The sequence below is a fragment of the Lagenorhynchus albirostris genome, chromosome 11, assembly GCF_949774975.1.
Source record: "Lagenorhynchus albirostris chromosome 11, mLagAlb1.1, whole genome shotgun sequence".
Taxonomy (NCBI): Eukaryota; Metazoa; Chordata; class Mammalia; order Artiodactyla; family Delphinidae; genus Lagenorhynchus; species Lagenorhynchus albirostris.
This window is the reverse complement of record NC_083105.1, coordinates 82,325,271-82,350,188: the sequence shown is the minus strand read 5'-3', so window position 1 is coordinate 82,350,188 and position 24,918 is coordinate 82,325,271. Positions and strand designations below refer to the sequence as shown.

Below are 24,918 nucleotides of genomic sequence, written 5' to 3'. Positions count from 1 at the left end.
GGAACTCAAGTTAAACCTGTTTTGCTAGAATATTCCATAGGTTATGGCGATAAAGTCAGCCTACATTCACATGAGCACATAATGCAGGTTCACCTACTATCAGCAAAGCTAACTCTGACCACATGGATAAGGTAGAGACCATCGGATCACTCCACTCTGAGAGTAGTTTTCCCTTTGCAATAAGAATTAATCTGAGGGTGCTATTTAGGTATCCTGGGAATATCCTTCCCCCCAGCACTCTTTCCACCTGGTGATCCTTGCCTGAATTATTTCACTGAGGGTCAGAAAAATGGAGATTTTCTAATTCTATTATTCCTTCTACATTTACTAGCTGGCATTCTTCTGTAAAGCAGAACTTTCTCTTATCAACTGGGAGTGAATTACAGATCCTCCTTTTAAAAAGGCAGGGTAAATTCCTTCCCTTTATTAATTTTCAGAGTGTAATTTTGTGTACGTTGCTCCAACGGTAGCAACTGAGCATTTTTCCTTTTTCTTTTTTTAGTATCAGTATGGACGTGTTTTTGTTTATTCAAGGCATAATCAATCACGTTCTCTTTGATGACTGAATTGTCCCAGAGATGGCCAGTGTGAGCCTCCTCAAACAGGCTCCAGGGACTTCCGTGGTGGTCCAGTGGCTAAGACTTCGCCTTCCAATGCGGGGGATGCGGGTTCAATCCCTGGTCAGGGAGCTAAGATCCCACATGCCTCGCGGCCATAAAACCAAAACATAAAACAGAAGCAATATTGTAGCAAATTCAATAAAGACTTTAAAAATGGTCCACATCAAAAAAAATCCAAAGAAAACAAAGAACAACCAGAAAAAGCAGGCTCCAGAGTCTTCTCGACATGCCCTCATTAGTCGTTGAGGGTTTCCTTGAATTCTGGCATGCGATATTCTAGCTCTTAACCAAAAGTTAAGAAGTAAACTAAAAAGACTCTAAGAATTCTTACATTCTTCATAAGAATAAAAATGGTCTTCAAAATTTCCTATGTACAAAGGCAACGTTTGCCAATAGAGCTTCCTAATTGGTGAATAAGCACAATGAGTTTTCTTGTACAAGGCTCCCTCTTAGCATGGGGAAATGACATGCTAGGTGACACAGCAACAAAATCAGATCTTACTCTGCAACAGGCTCAGTGCCTAGGTTAATCACAGACACCCAGTTTCAATCGCTTCTTTCTATGTAATCTGATAATCTACAACCTTCTAGGAAGATCTTAGCAGTCTAGAAAAACTTTACCCACCAACCACTAGACTGACAGATGACCTTGTTTATTAGACCGATATCAGGCACCCTTTAAGACATAAAGATAAAATCCTGCCCTCCACAAAAATGATCTAGAGCATGAGTCTCAAATTTTAATTTGCATAGGCATCACCTGGGGATCATAAAGACAGATGCTGATTCCATAGCTCTGGGGTGGAGCCTAAGAGTCTGCAACTCTAAAAACTCCCAGATGATGCCAAGGCTGCTGGCCTGTCCCCACCCTTGGAGTCACAAGAGTTTTCAGGGGTTTCAAAAGCTCGAAGAAAACTTTTGCTGCAAGTTAGAAACTTTGCATTTGGGTTTAAATATTAAAGGTAACGTATATCTCCTTAAACAGTTTCACGTTATTTTTTCTCAAAATACTATAACCTTTAGACTTGCAAAATTTTTTTAATCTAATAGTTACGGGAGTACATAGAAAATTACCACCCACTTCCCCATAGCTCAAGATTACCAGTCATAGATGTGGCTGCAACTAAAATATAACAAAATTTACATGCATCTCCTCAAAAGCCAACGTTACTTAGGGATATCACTAGCAATGACTCCCAAGGTGATAATGAAATAAAAGAGAAAAAGTGAGAATCCCAGAAAAACCAAGAAAACAGTTTAAAAGAAAAAAAAAAAAGCTCCTGGTAGCTTCTCCCCTTCTCAATTCTTACAAAGGCATCACAGTCTGGCCACACAAATTATGAGAGTCAGATTTACCTTGAGAGCATTGGCCTGCACCTGAGGCACCTCGGCCATCCTCTGCAGGTGCCTTAGCAATGCCTCTTCAGTGAGGTCGTTCTCCGGCAAAAAATACTGATAGACGTCATACTGTAACCTCCACCTGGAGTCCTGGCCCGTCTTGACGTCACACGGCGGAGCATCTGCGCCTCTAAAGTCAACCAACAAAACTGAACATCAGTCTCTTGTGCTGCAAGTCTCATCTATAAAAAAGAACCAAAAGCTGGAACTTCAAACTTCTGCAATGATTCCAAGTTTGGCACCACCACGAAAGGAGAGGCAGTATGTATGGTTACATAACCAGATGTATCAGTCAGGTTGAGTCAACTGCCCGCTTTGCTACTTGTTGGCTGTGTGTATGTGGGCAAGTCACTTAATCTCAACAACCCTTAGGGGGCCTTTCTGTAAAATAAGAACAGCAGCTCCTTCTTCATAAAATTAGGATTAAATGACAACACACAGCACTTAGCAGCACCATGGATGATACACAGGGAGCATTTCAAACGTTAGCTATCATTACTATTAAAGTAGAAACTAGGGCAGAATGTTAATTAAAATAATAAAATGCTTACAAAAAATATGAGTGTTTCATGCCTCCAGAATGTTTTCTATATTTAAAACTCTTTACAAAAACTAAGATGTACTTCTAAGCTCATAATAAAGGCTCAACATCTGGCCCTTCCTAAGAATGAAGGGAAACAACATTAACTGTAAATGACAGCTCGAGTATTAGTAACAAAGCTTAAATTACTTCCATTCCAAAAAAAAAATTAAGCAATTCAATTTTGCTAAAGAGAAACTATGGATTTTGAGAGAATTTACTCAATCTACGCAACAGCGAGCAATGCACGTCCTAAAAGGAGTTTTAGGAGTCGGGAGACAGACATACCTTGCATGACCTAGGTTTGCTGGAGCAAATTTGATAGTTGTTTCAAAGAAATTATACTCCAGGTAAATGTTGGAATCGATATCTAAATCAAACTCCAAATTACAACCACCAGGGATAGGATCTGGATGGAAAACAAGGAAGTTACTTAACATAGAATTCTTATATATTCAAACCACACTCGGAAAAACAGAACCCCACCCCTTATAAGAACTCCCAATATAGAAGTTAAATAGACAGCTTCTGGTTTTGTACTACCTCATGGACTAAGGGTAAAGTTAACTGAGGTTATGGGCTGTGGAACAGGGATTAGAAGACCTTTTCTGTAAAGGGCCAGATGGTAAATATTTTAGAGGCTTTTCAGACTCGATGGTCTCTGTGGCAACTACTCAACCCTGCTCTTGTGGCAGGAAAGCAGCCATAGATGATACGGAAGCGAATGGGCTGTGTTCTTTTGTTTTTTTTTTTTAAGTATCAGATTTTTAGTTGCTTTTCTTTTTTTAAAAAATATTTATTTATTTATTTGGCTGTGCCAGGTCTTAGTTGCAGCACATGTATATTAGTTGCAGCGTGCAGGATCTAGTTCCCTGACCAGGGATAGAACCTGGGCCCCCTGCATTGGGAGCACAGAGTCTTAACCACTGGACCACCAGGGAAGTCCCTGGGCTATGTTCTAATAAGACTTTATGTACAAAACAGGCAACGAGCTGGATTTGTCTTGCACTCTGGAGTTTGCCAATCTCTGCACTAGAGTTAAAAAGGTCAGAAGAGGCAGAGATTCTTAAGCTGGCGTCCAAGAGTGGGTTTCAGGGGCTCCATGAACACCTTGAAATTGTATGCCAAAGGTTGAATGTGTGCCTTTCCTACATAGAGAAGTTTTTATTAGATTTTAGTATATACAGAAGAAGGGTGTCCACTTTTCACATGACTCTTTCAACAGGGAGGAAGATGGTGTCATCCTCATTGCTGGAAGTCTTTGTGTATATATAAAAGAGTAAAAATTTAAAAATCTCAAGAACCCCAAGACCACATATTAGAATAGCATATGTATAATTAAACAGAAAATAAATTTGGGGTATTTAAGTTACATTAATAATGTGGTTAAGGGCTTCCCTGGTGGCGCAGTGGTTGAGAGTCTGCCTGCCGATGCAGGGTACGCAGGATCGTGTCCCGGTCCGGGAGGATCCCACACGCCGTGGAGCGGCTGGGCCCGTGAGCCATGGCCACTGAGCCTGTGCGTCCGGAGCCTGTGCTCCGCAACGGGAGAGGCCACAACAGTGAGAGGCCCACGTACCGCAAAAAAAAAATAATAATAATAATAATAATGTGGTTAAAACAGCTCTTCTTTTCTTATTAGAAATCCTATTCATAACCTTTAAGCAAGACAACACTTAAAGAAGTCACTTGACATTAGTTCAATTCCATGTAAAGAACTGTATACAGCAGACTCAAGTGGAGAAGCTAAGAACAAGGTAAACCAATTTAAAGGTTTTTAAGATCTCAACTTCATACACTCATCCAATCATTCCCAGAGCTGGTTCTTAGTTTCCATAAACTGCTGGAACTCTGCAGATTTGGAATGGAGATACCCAGTGTGCACTGTTTCAATATTCTGTGGAATCTTTCTCAGAATTCTATGCTCTTCTTTCACACTCTCCTTTCCCTGCATTTACAAATATTTACCACACCTGAGAAAAGCATGTGCATTGTAACTGACACTCCACTGTTCATAAATTTTCTTGTGCACTGACCCTGAGGGAAGCTTGAAATCTATCATTTTTCAATCAGGTAATTACCCTTTTGCTACAGAACACTGTCTTTCTTCAACTCCAATCACTTTTTGGCTTCTACCTCCTTTACTAGTTATTGCAACCTCTCCTTCCCTTTACTACCAAACTTTAAAAGAACGTAAATTTCCTCACCTCACCTTCACTCCTCAATCACTATAATCTAGTTTTCACCCTCATTGTGCCACTAAAATGACTCTCATTAAAGGCCACCACTGACTCTGGGTTGTGCTATCATATGGACACTTTCAGTCACTCTCTTGATCTCTCTGCAAAGTACTATTTACCACTCCTTACTTAACGCAGGATGTCCAGGCTCTCCTCTTACCTTCCTGTCTACTCCTTAGTCTTACAATTATTCTTCAGCAGTTAGCATCCCCCAGAAACAGTCTGGCACGTGGTAGGCACTAGGAAGCTATCTGCTATTATCTTTCCCCCCTAAATCTCTAAGTTCATGCCTGGACAATCTCACTCACTTCCATGGCTTTTACTAACAACTATTCAGTTGGATATCTAACCTCACACCTCCACTCCTGGCCCTTATTTTAAACTGCCTACTATACATTTCCATCCAGATGTCCTATAAGGGTCTCAGATTCAATGTGTCCCAAACTGAAGTCACCATCTACCTCATCCCAACCCCCTGAAACATCCAGCACCACAAAAATCCTATCTCCATGCCTATTTTGCATCACCACCTCCCAGCTGCCCAAATGGGAAGCCCATGCTCCCCACTTTTACAATCCATAACCACTGGTCGTTGTGTCTTGTCAAGTCTACCTTCTGAATATCTCAACCCAGCTCCTCCTCTCCAGCCCCCTCTAGGCGCCTTTGTTCGCATCTTCATTTCTCACTATGAGTCCTGAAAGCTGTGCTGTCTTGACTCTGCTATGCCCTCTCCAACCCACTCCTCACACTGCTTCTAGAGTTAACTTTCTAAGAGATTAAATGTATCAGATCATTCCTCTGCTTAAAAACTCGCGATGGGGCTTCCCTGGTGGCGCAGTGGTTGAGAATCCACCTGCCGATGCAGGGGACACGCGTTCGTGCCCCGGTCCGGGAAGATTCCACATGCCGCGGAGCGGCTGGGCCCGTGGGCCATGGCCTGCGCGTCCGGAGCCTGTGCTCCGCGACAAGAGAGGCCACAACAACAGTGAGAGGCCCGCGTACCGCAAAAAAAAAAAAAACAAAAAAAAAACTCACTATGTTCCTCAGCATAGAGGGCAAACCTCACATTGTACACCAGGCCCTTCACACCCTGGCTCCAGCCACACCCACTGTTCACCATCCTCCAAACACCCCATTCTTCTTCCACGTCTTCCTCGGCCTCCGATAACCAACTAATGTGTGAAGGACCATGCCTTGTCTTTCTGTTACAGCTTCTCCAAGGGCTCCTTAAATGTTTTCCAAATGAATAAATGTGTTCTCCTATTCCCTACCTGGGCTTTCAGTCATCATGCTAATTCTCTGACTCCCCTGCTGTTAATACCTTTCTGACTCAAGGTATTGTACTTATAATAAACACTTTTAATAGGATTATAGTTTTCCCTAAATTTTCACACACAAGTCCCGCATTCTGGAGAGTAACGGGGAGTCGACAATAGAAAGGTCACCGCTTTCCGAGTAGGAGAGTGGAATGGCCACATTTTGGACAGGCTCGGGGTCTGAAGTCTCCAAGTGCCAAGTGCATATACTCTGCTCTGGTTTAAGAATGAAAACCAGTCCTTTGTCAGTGCCTGTTCCCGAGGCATTGGGAAGGAGAGTCTGCAATAAGGAAAGAAGAGTCATCGTGAACCGGGAGTTGAGCAGAGTGCTTACATTTTGGAGTGGGTCTAGTGTGCATGCCCTACTTCAAAGCTTCTCAAAGCAAAAAGGAATAAAAACAGATCTTCCTTAGATGATTAAAGAATTCTTTTCACCTCTATGTGCACGTGACCACACACACATGTGAAGGAACTATTTAAGATATACGTCTTTGATCAGGAATAGCAGATACACAGAAAAATCCCCAAGCTTTTCAATCTTCTCAGTTAGGATCTACTATGTTAAGTACTAAGACTACTGGGTTAAGGACTACTGTGTGAATGACAAAACTAAAACAATTTAGTAATGAGTCTGATGTCCTTTATTCAAGGGAGAACAACCCATGGATTGGAGGAGGACAGTGCCTCACTAGCTGTGGAGTCCTGTTCCCAAGGGATGTGGGGCATGAACCAGTTTTTTAGAGCATTAGAAGGGCATGCTTGGCTAGGTCAGGATTTCCATAAAAGTCGAGAGGGTCCTGTTTTCTAGGCTAAGCTGAGCTGGAAGATTGTGGTCAGTGTAAGTTAGGTTTCCTTGACAGGGGTTCCCTGTAAGTGCAGGCTGACTTAGGTTTAGATTTGTGACATGGACCAAGCCATTGGGGCAGCCTCCATTTGTGGTCCCGATATACAAATTAACTTGACCACTACCAAGACAAAAATATAAGCTCTGCCCCCAAAGAGTCCAGTTCTTGGAAAGCTTTTTTTAAAAACTGAGTTGTAATTAACATATTATAAATTACACATAAAGTATACTAACGGTAGGTTTTGGTAAATGTAGGCACCTTTGACACCATCACCACAACCAAGACAGTGAACACACAGATCACCTTCTTTGTGCCCTGTTCTAACCCTTCCTCACACCCCAGCCACTCTCCCATCCCCTGCCCCCATCTGCCGGGAAAGCTTTTTGAATAACAAAGTACTAAGTTAAGAGGTAGTAGATTCAGAGTGTTTTCTTAAAGCTAAGGAAATAGAAAGAAAAAAGTGCCAGATGGGTTTCAATTTGACAAGCGTAAAAGAGAATGACCCAAATACTAAGTGAGGAACTATAGGGTCAGCAGTTTCAAAGAACTAACTGCTGGGCTTCCCTGGTGGTGCAGTGGTTGAGAGTCCGCCTGCCAATGCAGGGGACATGGGTTCATGCCCCGGTCCGGGAGGATCCCTCATGCCACGGAGAGGCTGGGCCCGTGAGCCATGGCCGCTGAGCCTGCGCGTCCGGAGCCTGTGCTCCGCAACGGGAGAGGACACAACAGCGAGAGGCCCGGGTACCGCAAAACAAACAAACAAACAAAAAAAACTAACTGCCAAGATGACCCAGAAACTCCGAAGTGCCACACTTCATCAGGAAGTTACAACAGAAAGTTCTCTTCACAGACTTACTTCTAGAGCTACGTGCAGTTCTGGTTATCATCTTCTCAGCAGTATAAATACAGTGAGAACTAAAGGCAGTCCAAGAAAGGAACACGATTATAATTAAGGATAACTAAGATCCTTTCTGCATGAAAACCGAGGCCCAAGATGCTGTTCATCCAGGCCATTTTTGTCACGTTAGTAATGCTGGCCTCCCTTTATCTAACCTCAGTTTCCTCAAATGTAAAAATAGGCATTAGAACTACTTGGTTGAACTGTTACGAGAATTAAATTAACTACGTGGAAAACCAAATGCAAGGGTTCCTAACTAGGAGCCCCAGAGGCCCAGTGAGTTTCCAGAGGTCCCCATGAAATTATACAGATGTAGTCATACGTTTTGCCAGGTAGAGAGTCCTGAGATTTCAGCAAATTCCAAGTCTATGGCCCCAGGAGCTTAAGGATCACTGGCCTAGCACACAGTGGGCATGCAATAAATATAAATGCCTTTTTTCTCCATCCTTTCTCTTCCCTCAAATGTTGTCTTTGCTATGATATTATTAAGACGGAAATTATCTCTGTGCCATTTTACTATGTATCCAATGTAAGGGCCTGAATAGAAAGTTTCCATTTGAATTTGGTGCCAGAAAAAAACTTCGCTTCCCCTCAAGAACTGGCATGTTTCTTCCTTCTAAGAAAGTTATGAAATTTAACATGCTTTGATCTCTGCTCTGGCTGCAAAGAACTCAGGCAAAATCAATATATGGGTCATAAAAACAAAACAAAACATATATATATATGGGTCATAGACACTGTTATCTCTTCAATTAACATAACTTACTCCTTCCTCTTTTCCTCGATCAAACCCTTCCATTTCTAGTCTATTAGATCACCACACACAACTTCAAAACCTTCGTGGCAGAGACAGGAAAGCAGGAACAAAAAATACCAAATACTTAGTTTGAAAGATACTGTGACCAATGCCCATAAGATATATAGGAATTGGACTAAGACAGCTCTGTTTAGCAAGTACCACAATATTAGAATATATGTGGTAATATAATTACCACAATATTAGAAGGTAGGCTTAGGACACATAAAAACGCAGCACAACTTTATACAGAGTGAAATTCATTTATTTGTCTAGGGGGTCATATAGACTAAATATAAATAGATTTGTAGAAGGTTAACATAAATGGCAGAGCCTTAACAGCTTAAGCTGACCCAGGACATTTGAAAAACTTCCCAGAGCTGAGGTTGAGGTTCAGGGGTGTAGTGATGATCTCTGTAACAGGGTCCTAAATGCTGCTGGAAGCAAAGCACTGCACTGGTTAAAACTGAGTGTTAGGATTCTTTTGTTTCCATGAGACTCCAAAGAATAACGCTGATCCTACAGGAGTCTTAATGAACTTCAACACTAAATGGCTGAATGACAAAGCAAACCCATTAAAATGTACTCTCAGGTCAAGATCACTGAGGACACACTAGGGTAAGAAAAAGAAAAGGTGGGAAGTATGAGGACAGCTTAACTGCAGACAGGAGACATTTGGTACAAGCCACCCTTCCCCAAACTCAGGAGCATCACCCCTCTTTAGGTCAGAGGTCACCACTCAAGAAAGGCCTGTGATACTCACCTCTTAGCCAGTCTAAACCACTAACTTGACAGGACCCAATCTTGATTATTTTTCTAAAAAATTTAAGACATACACTTCTCCACAAATTTATCACCCTTTGTTAAGATGGTATAGGGGCCCCAAATTCTAACCACCTCTTTGAATTACTCATTACTGCGTTCTCCCACGTATATGCACATTGTACGTGTAAATAAACTCTTTTTTTTCCCCTCCTGTTAAAAAAAGAAAAAAAATTTAAGACATAAAGTGGCATCAAATTCTAATGCTCGGGACTTCCCTGGTAGCTCAGTGGTTAAGAATCCGCCTGCCAATGCAGGCGACATGGGTTCGATCCCTGGTCCAGGAAGATCCCACATGCCACGGAGCAACTAAGCCCGTGCACCACAACTATTGAGCCTGTGCTCTAGAGCCTGTGAGCCACGATTACTGACCCACACGCCGCAGCCACTGAAGCCCGTGCGCCTAGAGCCCGTGCTCCACAATAAGAGAAGCCACTGCAATGAGAAGCCCACGCGCAGCAACGAAGACCCAATGCAGCCAAAAAAAAAACCCAACAATGTGTCTTTAAAAAAAAAAAAAAACTCTACCGCTCATGCTAAATACAAGACCCCAAAATGTGGAAATGACTTTTATGGAAGTAACTCTTTGTACTTACCTCAGAAAAAGAAACTGTTGTATTCTGATACTGTGAATGTATTTGGAAAATAAGAAAAGTGACATTGCTGGAAATATGACGCAAAATAGCTTCCTCTGGAGAGGGCTTCTTGAGCTCCAAGTATCTAAATCTCCCCACAGAAAATTCAAGAAGACCTACAAGGAGAGAAACGTTTCATTGTAACACTTACATCTCTAACAGCGATTTGTACAAACTGCATACTTAAACACAAATGCATGGCTAATTTAATCCTCAGAAAAACCCGTTGAGATAAATATTATTATTACTGCTCCTATTTCACTGATGAGAACAATGAAGCTCAAAGGGGTGAAGCTGCCCGCCCAGGGTGCCTCAGCTACAAAGGGTGGAACTGAGAACCTAAGGGGAAGAAAGGTATTTCAAAAGATGTGAAAAATAGGCCGTTCAAGGTGCCTGGCTCCCAGAGCCCAGGAAAATCCCCCTTCTGGTAGCAGCAATAACAACTCTATTCAGAACAGAGTCCCTGAATTTAAGGATTAACAACCCTGATGAGTTACTAACAATCGTAAATGCACTGGTACTAAAGATTATTACAACCCAGTGAATTCTGAAGTCAGCCCAGCTAGAGAGACACATCTGGCTTCAATTTTACCCCACCATTTACTAGCTGTGTGATCTCAGGCAAGTTACTTAATTCCCTTACACCTCAATTTCTTCATCTGTCAAATGGGACTGAAGTATTCAGCTTGCAAAGGAAGGTGTCATCATCACAGGCAAAAATGTCTATTGAGTGTCCCCACCAGGAACTTCATGAATCATAGGGCTTCTGGAAGAAGGAGCTTTTCGTTTGTTTAAGGATCAAGTTCAGAGTCCACATAAAAGATAGGCTCTAACAAGTTCTCCAACACCTCACCTAGGCTTTCCCATTTGTCCACTTGCCTCCACTGTCTGCTTGTGTTTCACTCACTCACTGTATCTTATCTCCCAGCTGCTCACCAGTTCTTTCCTTTTCCAACCTAATTCTCAAGGGATCCACTAAATAGGCTGCTTTGACTTCTGTGTGGTTCTGGGTTCCCATCTCACCCCCTGCCCTAGAGTCAGTATGTCTTTGCATAAACAGCAGAGGAGCCTGCAAGCATTACATAAGCAGTCTTGGGGGCTGGAACCTCAAAATAGAAAAAAAGATTTCAATTTCATAGAGATGAAAAGTAGGTGATGAGGTAAAGATTATATTCACCAGAGTCCCACAGTGGAAGGATCATGTTTTATTTTAGAAGGAAATTTGAGTCAGTGGGAGCTAAAAGAAAACACCCTAGACACTAACTCACTCTTATGTACCATTTCCTAAGAAGGCTAATTTTTTCAGCACTTTTTGTTGTTCTTGTAGTTAACACAAGTACTCCATTTGGATGATTAAAAAAAAGACTATCAAGAAAGGCTAACCAAGAAAGCCAAACAGAACATACAAACATTGCTAGAACTAGAATAAAGGTTACTCTCTATAAAATTTCCCCAAACTCCATGATGTTATTATATTATCTTCATAACTTTTTAATTGATTATAGAAAAAAAGGTTATTTGTGGTTCTAATTTAATTTCTAAAAATCCTGAGAAAATTTTAATAGTTGTAACAATGACAAATGAAGGTGGTGTATTTTCTATTTATGTAACTGGAAAGACATTTCACCTTGTATGTGGAACAAAACTCCAGCCTGAATAGTGGTAAAAATATTAGGAAGTGGCTAACAGAATCTACGGAAGTCTGGAAAACGTGGGGAGCTTTCTGGGTTTTTTTTTTGTTTGTTTTTAAAGGGGAACAAGGAACATTTTAATATTCCAGGTTTTCCCAGCATCAGGATTACTTTATTAGGAAACCAAATTATACATAAAATTAAGTGGACCTCGGTAAATGGCCCTAAAAACTTTTCATGTATTGCACTTTAACTTTGGTCCCATCCATTCTCCACCTTCCAACTCTTAAAACTATCCACAAATTCCAGTCTAAGAGCAGTCTCAGTTTGTTTTCCTAGGAATTAATTGGATTTCCATCCTTTAACTGTCCAAAGCACTCAGCTCACTTACCGGCCTGCCTTTTCGAGTTACATTTTCAGTTTTTCTGTTTTTTCAGTCCCTCCCCATCCCATTTTCTCTATTTGACAAATACTTATTTTAGTACTTATGGACTAGTCGCTCTGCCTATTGAATACTGTGACCAGAAATGACGTAAGTAAATTCATAAAGGTTATAATCACTTAACTAACACTTAAATTTGCCCTTAAGCCTATCTTAGAAATTTTTGATGATCTTTATATCTGTCTCTCATTACATGGGCCTTGAATCAAAATACTACCCAGAACATTTATAAGCCCTGGAAGAGACTGAAGCTATCAGTTAGTGAAGTGTTGGTTTTCTTAACGTTTCCTTAATCTATCACATAAGGGTGAAGATAAATCACAAATCAGAAATACTCGGAGAACCAAAACTTTCAGTGATTTAAAAGACAGTAAGGAAAGACAGGACCACAGAAATTAAAATATACTACTAAACAACTGGTAACTTAACAAAATAAGTAGGGGTAGTAAAAGTTGGTATTCCTGGGAATGTATGTTAAGTGCCTTTTCTTTCTTTTTTTTAAAATTTATTTTTATTTTATTTATTGTTGGCTGCATTGGGTCTTCGTTGCTGTGCGCAGGTTTCTCTCTTGTTGCGGAGAGCGAGGGTTACTCTTCATTATGGTGTGCGGGCTTCTCATTGCAGTGGCTTCTCTTGTTGCAGAGCACGGGCTCTAGGCACGTGAGCTTCAGTAGTTGTGGCATGCAGGCTCAGTAGTTGTGGCTCACGGGCTCTAGAGTGCAGGCTCAGTAGTTGTGGCACACGGGCTTAGTTGCTCCACGGCATGTGGGACCTTCCCGGACCAGGGCTCAAACCCGTGTCCCCTGCATTGGCAGGCGGATTCTTAACCACTGCGCCACCAGGGAAGCCCTAAGTGCCTTTTCTTTACACATTTCATTGTTTATCAGATTTCTATAGCGATAATGAGGCGTTCTTACCAGAAAGGAAATGCACAATTTGGAAAAAACCTCCTTCCTGATGGCACTCAAAACACAGGTTCTACCTCAACTCTTCATGTGAAATTTATAAAACAGTGACACAATCTAGACAAAATGGTGACACTGTCAACACTCAACAGGTGTCACCTGTTTTGTTTTTCCCTTAAAATGGTAATATTGTTCCCGGTCATACATAAGCCATATTTTAAAAGGCAAGAACTGCAGAGAAAGTTAATTCCTCCAGCAAGTACACTGTACAGAAATAATCACTGTTAACAGTTTGGTATACATCTTTCAGGATTTAGGCAGATATCAGCATGAGCATCTCTATGTAGGTGGAAAAAGAAAGACACAAATATGTTTGGTATAGCCATTTCATAGATCTTAGATATCTTTCCACATCAACAGATAATTCTAGCTTTATCATTTTAAAAGCTATAAAATATTCCTTTCTAGGTAAACATGATTATTCAACCAATCCCTTACTAATGAACATATAGGCTGTTACCATCCCAGCATGAATAAGAAATAAGAAATAAAATAGTTCTATTTTGTGAGAGAATACTCTAGAAGAAACATATACATATGTGTGTGTGTGTACCTATATATGCCAAGCAATAAACCTATTTGAGAAGGTTTTTGCTGTGACAGTGTAGCAGATCACCTTTGATTTTAAATAATTAAAATAACTAAGAAGTCTTGTTCTCATTAAGAAAATCAGAAATGAAAACAAACAGCTTCTGTGAGAATATAAAATGATCAGGACCAAAACAGTAAGTGACAGTCTCTGCTTCCGACTTCTTCGAGAAGAACACCTGCCATTTCAGAAACAGATTTCCAAAAGCTTCCGAAAGGAAGGTGATGCCTACTAACCCTCTTTCCCCAGTCAAATGCCTGTGACAAGAACCAGAAAAAAGCCAGACAACAAAGAGGAGAGACACTGTATACATTATTTTTAAAAAAACTGGTCACTTGACAAAGTAAGTAGGGCTATTAAAAACAGGTACCTATGGGGTGTATTTTAAATAATGTTTTCTTTTCTTTACACATTTCCTATTTTTCATATTTTCTGTGGTGCTCATGAGGTGTCCTTCTTAGAAAGGAATTCTAATACAGTGGTCATCCACCTTGGTTGTACGTTACAATTATCTGAAGGTGCTTTTTAAAAGATATTGTTGCCTGGGCCCCTCTCCAACCAGTTAAATCAAAATTCCTGGGGTTAGGGTTCAAGTATCAATTACAAAACAAATATTCATTAAAATAACATTCAGGGACTTACCTGGTGGTCCAGTGGGTAAGACTCCGTGATCCTACTGCAGGGGGCCCCCAGGTTCTATCCCTGGTCAGGGAACTAGATCCCACATGCATGCCGCAACTAAGAGTTTGCATGCCGCAATTAAAAAAAAAAAAAATTCTGCATGCTGCAACTAAGACCAGTCGCAGCCTAAATAAATTAATTAATTAAATTAAAAAAAAATGCCTACAAAGAAGTGCACAAAGTTTACACTGCCAGATCAAGAAACAGCATTCTAACCTCTTAGAGGTCTCCTGGTGGCCTCTTCCAATCACTACCTCTTCCCCACTCCCCAGAGGTAACCATGATCCTAACTTTTAACACCACAGATGGGCTTTTTTCTTTGAAATTTAATTAAATGGAATCATACAGCATGAATTCTTTTGTGTCTAGCTTTTTAAAAACCAACACTTTATTTGTGAGATTCATCCCAGCTGCTATCGTAACTGCTATTCATTCACTTTCATTGTTGTATGCTTCATGAAATAAATATATCACAATTTATTTATCTATTCTACTGTTAACAAACATTTGGACTATTTCTAGTTTGGAGTAATTATAACTCCATTCAGACAATTTTTTGTATGTGTCTTTTGGTGCACATGTACACATTTCTATTGGGTAGAACCTATGAGTAGAATTATCAGGTAACAGGGTATACTTATGCTCATTTTTGGTAGATACTCCTGAACAGTTATCCAACATGGTTTTGCCAATTTAGACCTCTATCAGCTTGTGAGGAAGTATTCCAGTTACACTATACTCTCACCAACACTTGGTAAGAACATTTTGTTTTACCTATTGGTTATTTAAATATCCTCTTTGTGAAAGGGTCTGTTAAGCCTTTTGCCCATTTTAAAAACTGGATTATCTGTCCTTATTGAATTTTAGGAACTCTTTAGTCATCACTGATACGAGTATTCTGTCAGATATGTGTTACAAATATCTTCTCCCACTCTTATAGCTTGTCTTTTCACTCTCGTTACCTTTAGATTAACAGAAGTTTTAATTTTAATGCAGTCCAATTTCTCAAGTTTTTCCTTTATGATTTTAAAGAATTCTTTGCCAACATATTCCAAGATCAGGAAGATACATTCCCCATGCTAACTTCTAGAACTTTGTTCTACCTTTCACATTTAAGTCTAAAATCAACCTGAAACTGATTTTTATGTATGGTGTGAGGCGGGATGGTCAAGGTTCATTTTCCCATATGAATATCCTGTTGGCATAGCAACCTTTATTGAAAGTAGTTTCCCTACTGCTCAGCAATTCCACCTTTCACATAAGTCAAGTGACATATGTGAGGGTTTATTTCTGGACTCTTAACTGTGTACCATTGGTCTATTTGCCTATCCTAACACCAATATTACACTGTCTTAATTTCTGCCCCAAATTGTTCTTCCTCTTCAAGACTGTCTTGAGTATTTTTGGCCCTTTTTCATTTCCATATAAATTTTAGAAAGCAGCTTGTCAATTTCCACAAAAAAAACCCTACTGGGATTTGACTGACATGGCACTGAAGGTATTAATTTAGGGAAAAATGATACCTTTATAACACAGAATTTTTCTAATCTACGAATTTGATATCCCTCTATTTATTTATTTTCTTAATTCATCTCAAGAATGTTGTATAGTCTTCTCTATAGAGATTGTAACATATCCCATTATAATTATCCCTAAATATTTAATATTTCTTGATGCTATTATAAATTTACCTTTTATTTTCTATTTCAATTTCTAGCTGTCTCTTCACCAACATGCCTTTTTTTCAAGGTTCCAGGAGATTCTAATGTCCAGCCAGGCGTGAGAACTTCTAACACAATGTTTGATGAATTAGGGAAGGAAAGCTGTATTTTTTCCTATTCTTAGTTATCTTTATCTAACTTTTGTGTGAAAATCCTCTGGCAATCCAAGAGCCATTTCACAATTTTTATAGAATACTGTATATTAAACAAACCAGTTATGGTTTGAGTCCTGACTTGCAGGGCCCTGTCATACTTGATGTTCCGGAGCCTCACACGGTGCCAGGTACCTGGTTGGCACACAGTAAATGTTTGGTAAATGATAGTTGAATTTTGTGACCTCAGACAAGTAATTATTTCCTATGGGCCTCAGTTCCCTCATGGTAAAATGCAGTTAACTGTGCTGTATACATCACGTGGCTGCTGAAAGTATCAAATGGGAAAAAATTTGTAAACTGTCCGATACTACACAATAAAATATCATTATTAGTTTCTATTAGCTTTCCAATGTTTCAGAGGCTCATGTCCTTATCAAAAAAAAAAAAAACAATGCAGGCAGTCAGTATGGTCCTCCTACAAATAAACTAGTGGGAAGAAGAGGTCTAACAGATATGAAACGCCCAGCACATCCATCATGAACAGCGAGTTGAGAAAGTGACTTCCACAGAGCGACAAGGAAATATACTGAAAGTCAAGACAACTTTAACAGTCTAGCCTGGCAGAAACTGCATTTCATTTCTACTCATAAAAACAGACATGGCAAAGGAAGACACAAATACAAAACTATATCCTGAAGAGGTTAACAGGAACTTAGCTGAGCTTCTAAGTCATCTGGAAAAGCATGCATCAGAAACATTTTTTGAGGGATAATTAGATCTTATGACTTGAGGAGTGGACAGGAATGACAGCACATCAAGGATATTACAGGGCAGGGCTTCCCTGGTGGCGCAGTGGTTAAGAATCCGCCTGCCAATGCAGGGGACACGGGTTCGAGCCCTGGTCCGGGAAGATCCCACATGCCACGGAGCAAGTAAGCCCGTGTGCCACAACTACTGAGCTCGTGCTCTAGAGCCCGCGAGCCACAACTACTGAGCCCACGTGCCACAACTACTGAAGCCTGCACACCTAGAGTCTGTGCTCTGCAACAAGAGAAGACACCACAATGAGAAGCCCACGCACCGCAACGAAGAGTAGCCCCCGTTCACGGCAACTAGAGAAAGCCCGCGTGCAGCAATGAAGACCCAATGCAGCCAAAACTAAATAAATTTAACAAAAAAACAAGAAGGCTATTACAGGGCAAATGGCTAACACAAGACTGAGCACTTAAGCTGTAGCTCTCCTCTAAAAAGCAGTAGCTCTAGCTTTTTCTGGCAAAAATGTTTCTTGCCATCTAACGTACAGCAGGGGACCCTTTTCTATTTTTCATACCCTTCCTCCATTCCTACCCAGAGTCACTCTTTCCTTCCAATAATTCCATTCTAAAAAGAGCTGCCCAATCCCAATATTGCCCAATCCCAATATGTTCCTTTTCTTTCTGAATCAGATCCTAAACTTGCAACCTTAAAATTTTCCACCTCTTCCTTTTTACTATTTACTGAAATGTACCTCCACTGTTTCTGCTGTAACTCAACAGAAAAATTCTAGGACAGATTTGTCAACGCTTAGTCTTCATAATTCTTTCAGATGGAATATTAAAAACAAAAACCATTCAGCTACTTGAGCTGGCCAGCATTCAACTGCCCCTCCCAATTTCTCATTGATACTTTCTTATGAATTTTCATTAGCCCTAAAAGGTGAAAGGAAACACAAAAATGCACACACTTTTGAGAGAAAGAGAACACCTGCAACCAACTACACAAGTGGGCTGCTACCTTCCTTAAGCATTATGGATAGCACAAACTGGAGAAGGTTCAAATAGCACTCTGCTCAACTCCAATCACTAGGTAGGTTCCTGTGAGTTACCAGATATGAACCTGAATCAATAATGAAAGGTGTTCAGGGTAGCAGGGAACCGGGACTCCAAGAGAAGGGAAAACTGTTTAGATGTATGGTTCATCTCCTGCTGGTCACAGAAAGCACCATCCTCAGACATTCTAGAACTCGATCTGCCACCTTCAAAGATTCACTTAGTTTCTAAGCCACTACTCAAGGTGTTTAGGTCTTCCTGCTAAAGATGGGTAAATCCTCCTAACTTACAGCAGCTACTCAATTTCGAGTTTGTGTACTCATCAGAATCCTCAAATAGAAATCCAGACATTTTCCAGGAGGATCATGCAAGTCTGGAACTAAGTCTTCCTTAATTTCCACTCTGATCTTTAGCTGACAGATGTGGAGAATATCAGCTTTCATTAACCCTCAACAGTCAAGTTCCTACCTGCTGTCCCTCTCCTGCACACAACAGCAATACTGATGCAAGGCCAGAAGAATAATGTGGCTGAGGAAATAACAGTGCCGTAATCACAGAAAAGAGGTGAGAAACAGTGTCCGAAAAACATTAATTTCTCAAATTCCTTCTCTCGTTTGATCATCTGCAAACTCAATCTCTCAGATTCTTCACCTTGGAAGAATGGAAATAGCCATATGAGGGAGGGAGAAGAGACTCTACTTTGAGGAATGAGAATTCAGAGAAGAATTAAGTGTAAAGCACCACACTAAGTAAAACATTCTCACTGGAGGGCAGCTTTGTAGAAGTGGAAGACCATGAAATTGACAACAAGACACACGGGTTCATCTGCTGTCTGTGCCCCTCTTAGCTGTTTACTTGTGTAGTGAGCATCGTCTTGGGCCTCAGGTTCATCCTCCACCAGTGAGGACAATAATTATCTAACAGGGTTGTAAGGATTAAATAACACTGCCATGAAAGGCACCTGGCACATACTGCACGCAGTGAATGTTAGCGCCCTGTTATAAATAAGGCTATTTTTTCTGCAAAACTATAACCGCCCTTTTCAGCTTTGGCCTTAAATTCTAGGCAAAAATTCTAGGATTCAGTTTGCACAAGTGCTTTTCAAAGATAAGCATTCAGAAACAGAATCACATTATTCAGAAAATATTATGTTTCAGAACTACAACTAGTCTCTTAAGCTCAAAACAAAACCAAGAATGTTCTTGACCCCGTGGAAAAGCACATGATTATCAGCTTCATACAATTAACGCTTTTTACAGTTTATATTAACAAACCACCAACTATTGCTAAAATCCATTCACCAAGCACATGACCTATGGTCTAAAGTCCCATTCTGGGTTCACTTTTCCTCTGAAACTCCGTAGAGCATAACCAGTTTGAAAAGCACCTAGATTTTGGAGTACAAAAACCCGCTGCACCTTGGCTGCATCAAGCCTCGCAGTCCAGACGCTCAGACCAGCCACTTGGGAGCAAAGAGGTGTTTTAATGTGTTAAATAAAACCTACAAACATGGCTGCACCCTAAGGGAGAGAATAATGTGTCTGAACAAGAGAGTTTCCTATCTCTTCCCATTCCCCCAACCTAAATTAGGAGGTTGACAGTAAGGACTCCTTAGCAATGGGACTTGCCTTCTGCAGGAAAGGACCTCGATCCATTCCTGCCGGTTCTGAACTCACCGCCTCCCCCGCTGCGCGGACAGACCCCGGGGTGGACTCTGACCTTGCAAGAAATGCAAGACCAAGTTTGGGTTGCAGCAGTCAGGCGCCCCCGACCTTACCCTCGCTGGAGTTCCCGACGGTCTCGGCTCCGGCGGCCGCCGCCGGTTCCGACGCCAACACAGCCAGGAGCAGCAGCCGAAGGAGCTCCATTGCTGCCCCAGCCGGGCGCCGCCACCTAGCCCGCGCTATCCCGGGGCGCCCGCGGCCGGCGCCATCGCTCGCCAGGTGCACGCGCAGCACACCTGCCAGCCCCGCGGAGCCCGCGCGCCCCCCGCCCCGGCAGAGGGCTCCAGTTCCGGCAATCAGCCCTGCTGCGCGGCCCCACGCCTCTTCCAGCCCCTCACGTCACGGCGACGGCGCCCCCCGGGGCGAGGGCGGGGACGGGAGCGGAGGGGCGTGCCCGGGCGACGCTCGCCTCCTCCCGGCCGGCGGCGCTGCGGGCACCCTTGCGCAGGGGGCTGCGGCGACCCCAGGAAGTTCTGGGTTGTAACCTGTACTTCTCACTTTGGTATCTTTCGCACTTACGAAAACTACCGTTCGAGTGAAAAATAACCTTTTCTGTTGCGGCCTAACGTCTCCAGGCTCCAGTTTCCCGCGTTTCCTTTGCAAACGGAAAAAAACAGGAATCTGGTGCTCAAAACGGTAAGAGTTGATCGTTTCTCCCTGTCGCAATTGCCTTAGCTCCTCAGGGATATGTTGGTATGAAAATACGGGGGCAGTGCTGTTTCTGTGGTGGTTATTGCGCTGGTGATGAGCGCCACAATTAAAAATGTTTCGTTTTCTCTAAGTGAAATTATCCTCGAAGACTCAAGACCTTCATCTGAACTTCCTCTCTCAAATTTTATACGTGAGGGCTGTTTAAAGGACCGTAGTGCATGTGACAGATGGCTCGTGAGACGATTGTGGAATTAGATTTATAGACTCAAATTTATTTGGGGAAGATTGCCCTGCTTTATTTTTCCTGCTCTTTAACTTTTTCAGTTATCTATTTTAATAAGCAACTATGTTGAAAATTCCATATGTGGTTAACCCACTACTAAACTAAAAACCTATAGCAATCACCATAATATTAATAGGCACAACTCTTTTACTGTCCTTCCTCTGCCTGGTCCAAATGTTCACACCTGCGGTAGTACTATTTATTCCTATGGTGTTTATTCACTGTCCTACATACCCTCTTTCCAGTAACTCTCAATAGATGAAACCCCGGGACGATGATAGCAGCGATTATAAGGGTAGCATTTGGACCCGTGGATGTATTATTCAGTAAATTGTGTCTGATAACTGATTAGCTGCACAGTACTGGGGAGAGAGGATTACAACTCTATCTCACATTGTCACAATGAAATCCCAAAGTAATAAATAAAATTAAAATCTTAAAAGAGCTAGAAGAAATACACGTTTAAGGAAAAAAGTTGATCGCAGAATGATGGAACTGTCTTTTTTTTTTTTCTTTTAAGAGTTTATTTGAGCAAAAATCAATTGGAATCTGGCAGTGCCAAACCAGAAGTGATCAGAATTATTCAGTGGAGGAACTTTCTAAGCAAAAAAGCAAAGGAGGAAACCATAAAGGAAAAGATTGGTAGAGTTGGCTACTTAAAAATTTTAATTTTATTAAAGTCAATAAACACCATAAACAATAGACCATATGAAAAGTCAAGTTGATGACCAAAAGTAAAAGTTAGCAAACGACATGAATAGGGAATTTAAAAAACAAAAAAATAGAAGAAAAGAAACACAAATGGCCAGTAAACACATGAAAAAATGTTCAAATTCACTAGTAACACACAAAATCAAATTAAGAAGCTAAGCTGTAAATATCTTAAAAGAACAAGAACTTCGAGTGTGGATGAAAGAGCTGAGAAGACATTCTGAGATCTAACTAGTGAGAGTGTAATTTCATACAACTTTTTACGGCATGAGCTGTATCAGAAATCTTAAAAATACTCAGCTTTGGTGTGATAATTGCACTTTTGGATTTAAGTATGTAAATATGTATAAAAATTATATATATATATTAGTGCACAAAACTGTTCAAGATGTTATTTACAATAGCAAAAAAACTAAAACAACCTAAATGCCCAACAATAAGTTAATTAAATAACCTGTAACGTAGCCATATAATAGAATACCTTGTAGCCATTCAAAAATCATTTTTTAAAAGGCAACTGATTGATCAGGAAGTGTTTATGAAAAGGCAAGTTAAAAAGCAATATATATATATGTATGTATATAGTATGAGCTTTATTTTGTTTTCTTTTTAATATGCATTCATGTTTATATGCATAGAAAGGTTGAAAGAACATTATCAAAATGTTTAAAAGAGTTTATCTCCAGGTGATTGGATTAAGAATGATTTTCTCTGCACATTTCTGCTCTTTGTAAAATTTCTACATTGAATGTGTATGGCTTTTGAATAAGAAAATAAAAATTTTTTAAAGATATACTTCTAAAGGTTTTCTGGTAAAAGCATTCAGGATAACAGTCCATCTTCCTGAGTATGACACATAATGTTTTTCATGATGTAGCACCTGTCCAGCTCTCCAGGTTCTTGCTGCAACTCAACTCCTCTATGCTGGCCATGCTGAATTAATTTCACTTCCCTGAACTAACCCCATTCCCTCTCTTCCACACTTTAGCATTGCAGTTCCCTGTGCCTGCAGTGGACAGCTGATGACAGATGTGTCAGTAAGCAGCAGAGGGCCTCATTACCTTGGCTTCAAAATACTGTAACAGCTTGGGAAGAATATTGGCTGGGGTTCCTTGCTCATGTCAGAGTTCCACTGGCAACCTGTGAAGAAAATGGGCCCAGCAGCTTTGCAGATGAGTTTTTATTCCTAAGAATTGAAAGGAAACACAAAAACTGACAAGATTCCCAAATCCAAGATATAGATAACTAGAGCCTTAAGGACTGCTTCAAGTCTAGAAAAAGAAGGCAGGCAACCTATCCTAGATTTTTGACAAAGCCCAAGACACCGTGGATGGAGATGGGAATAGAGCTCCAGGGGAAAGGCAGGAAAGGTGCTCTGTGAAGCTTGCCCATGTATTCTATCTCATTCTAACCTCACCTTTGCTCTGTATTTTTTTTTGGAATTTTAGAATTTTATTTATTTTTTTTATACAGTAGGTTCTTATTAGTTATCCATTTTATTGCTCTGTATTTTTTAACACTTGTTCTTCCTGTGGGTTACATTCTTTGGACTGTGTTCATTAAATTAAATTCAATAAATGTTTATTTAGTAACATATGGAAATCATTATGCTAGGAAATTCATTCATTTAGTCCATAAATATGCATTCAGAGTCTTCTAAGTGTCAGGCTAAATGCTAGGTGCTAGGCATTGGAAATATGGAAACAATTAAAATATGTTTCCTGCCCACAAGTAGCTCATGGTGGTGAGTGAATTAGAGTCATGTATGGATAATTAAACCTCAATGTGTTAAATGGAATAACAAGTACAAGGAACAATTCTGAAGATTGGGAGCAACTAACTTACTCCAGGATTTCAGGAAAGGTTTTATCAAGAAAGAAATGTTTAAACTGAGGTTTAAAGCTGAGTGGATGATCAACAGGGGAACAAAATCGAGGTAGGGATGGAAGTGTGGGCTTTTCATACAAGGAAGAGAGAATTAATGCATCTTATATGATGTGCATAGGAGTACGAAACAGCAGAGCATCTGTAGGGAATTGCAAAGAATCTAATGTAACAAATGCTTATTTACAGTATTTCAGCACAGTGCTTGGAACAGTTTAGATGTTCAATAAATTGTGACTGAGTAGGTAATAAAGGTAGTTAAGGGTCTAGAATGTCAAGTTAAAGAACTGTTAAAGACTTTTTTCCTGAAAAAATAGGGAGTCACTACAGATTAAAAAAATCAAAGTACTTACTACAAGATTGGCTATGAGTTGATAAAAAATCAAAGCTGGGTGGTGGGTACATGAGTGTTCACCATACTATTCTCTCTACTTTTGTGTATGTTTGAAACTTTTAATAATATAAAGTTTAAAAGGACATACCAAAATTGTGTTTCAAAGATAAGAGATACATAATACTGAGTTCCTCCTCTTAAAACCATGTAATCCAGTAGGAGCTTCAAGAAAAGCAAATTAAAAAGCATATGAAAAAAATGTCGGGGCTTCTTCCCTGGTGGCGCAGTGGTTGAGAGTCCGCCTGCTGATGCAGGGGACACGGGTTCGTGCCCCGGTCCGGGAAGATCCCACATGCCAGAGCAGCTGGGCCCCTAAGCTATGGCCGCTGAGCCTGCGCGTCCGGAGCCTGTGCTCCGCAACGGGAGAGGCCACAACAGTGAGAGGCCCACGTACCGCAAAAAAAAAAAAAAAAAAAAAAAAAAGTCAAAATCATGAGAGAGAAGGGGTCCATGTGGAATCTAGTAATTCATAAAATTTACATTAAAAGTAAAAAGTAAAACTTTAAAAGATCGAGTGTGAATTAAATAACAGCAAAGAAATTGTTTTGATAAAGGTAAAGAATTGAGTGGTTATCAATTGGAGGCAATTTTGCCCCACATTTGCTAGGAGTCATCTGGGACTATCTGGAGATATTTTGTGTTGTCACGACTGGGTGGGGGGGCATTGCTACTCTCATCTCGTGAGTAGAGGACAGGGATGCTGACAAACATCCTACAATGCACCGGACAGCACCTCAGAACAGAGAATATAATCAGCCTCAAACGTCAATAGAGCCATTGTTGAGGCATCCTGAGCTACACATATAAGACTGTATTTTGCAGGTGGATTATTACCTGAAGTCCACAGCTTCAAGAGGTTCATAAACCCCTGAAAATGTATGCAAAATTTTGAGAGCCTGGTCTGGGAAAAGGTCCACAGTTTTCATCTGATTCTTTAGGGGTCCATGGCCAGAAGAGGCTTAAGAAGCTCAGGAAAAACAAAAGTTTTCAGGGGCTGTGGCTGAATAATCTGAAGTGATTATTTCACTCAGAAAACTATTGCATGAGGAGGCGGGAATCTGTTTCCTAGAGCCAGATTATGGTCAACCTTGAAACCCAAGCAGAAATGGCTGAACATCAACCTGAAGTCTCTGTGGAGCTACTGAAAACTGTAAGGAACATAACGACAGGACAACAGGATGGAAGTTGG

At 40.7% G+C, this 24,918-nt stretch overlaps 1 protein-coding gene across 2 annotated transcripts in view; it reads right to left on the bottom strand.

The window, feature by feature from the left end:
• The window catches only part of TM7SF3 (transmembrane 7 superfamily member 3), a 37,657-nt gene extending 17,591 nt beyond the window's left edge, over positions 1–20,066 (bottom strand). For both annotated transcript variants that reach the window (XM_060166682.1, XM_060166683.1), the window contains exons 1-5: positions 19,860–20,066; positions 10,112–10,266; positions 6,284–6,434; positions 2,887–3,007; positions 1,977–2,148 (exon numbers count right to left, since the gene is read on the bottom strand). In XM_060166682.1, the coding sequence (XP_060022665.1) occupies positions 1,977–2,148; positions 2,887–3,007; positions 6,284–6,434; positions 10,112–10,266; positions 19,860–19,950 (690 nt within the window). In that variant the 5' untranslated portion in view covers positions 19,951–20,066. The remainder of the gene's footprint in view (positions 1–1,976; positions 2,149–2,886; positions 3,008–6,283; positions 6,435–10,111; positions 10,267–19,859) is intronic.
• Between the last annotated feature and the right edge of the window lie 4,852 nt (positions 20,067–24,918).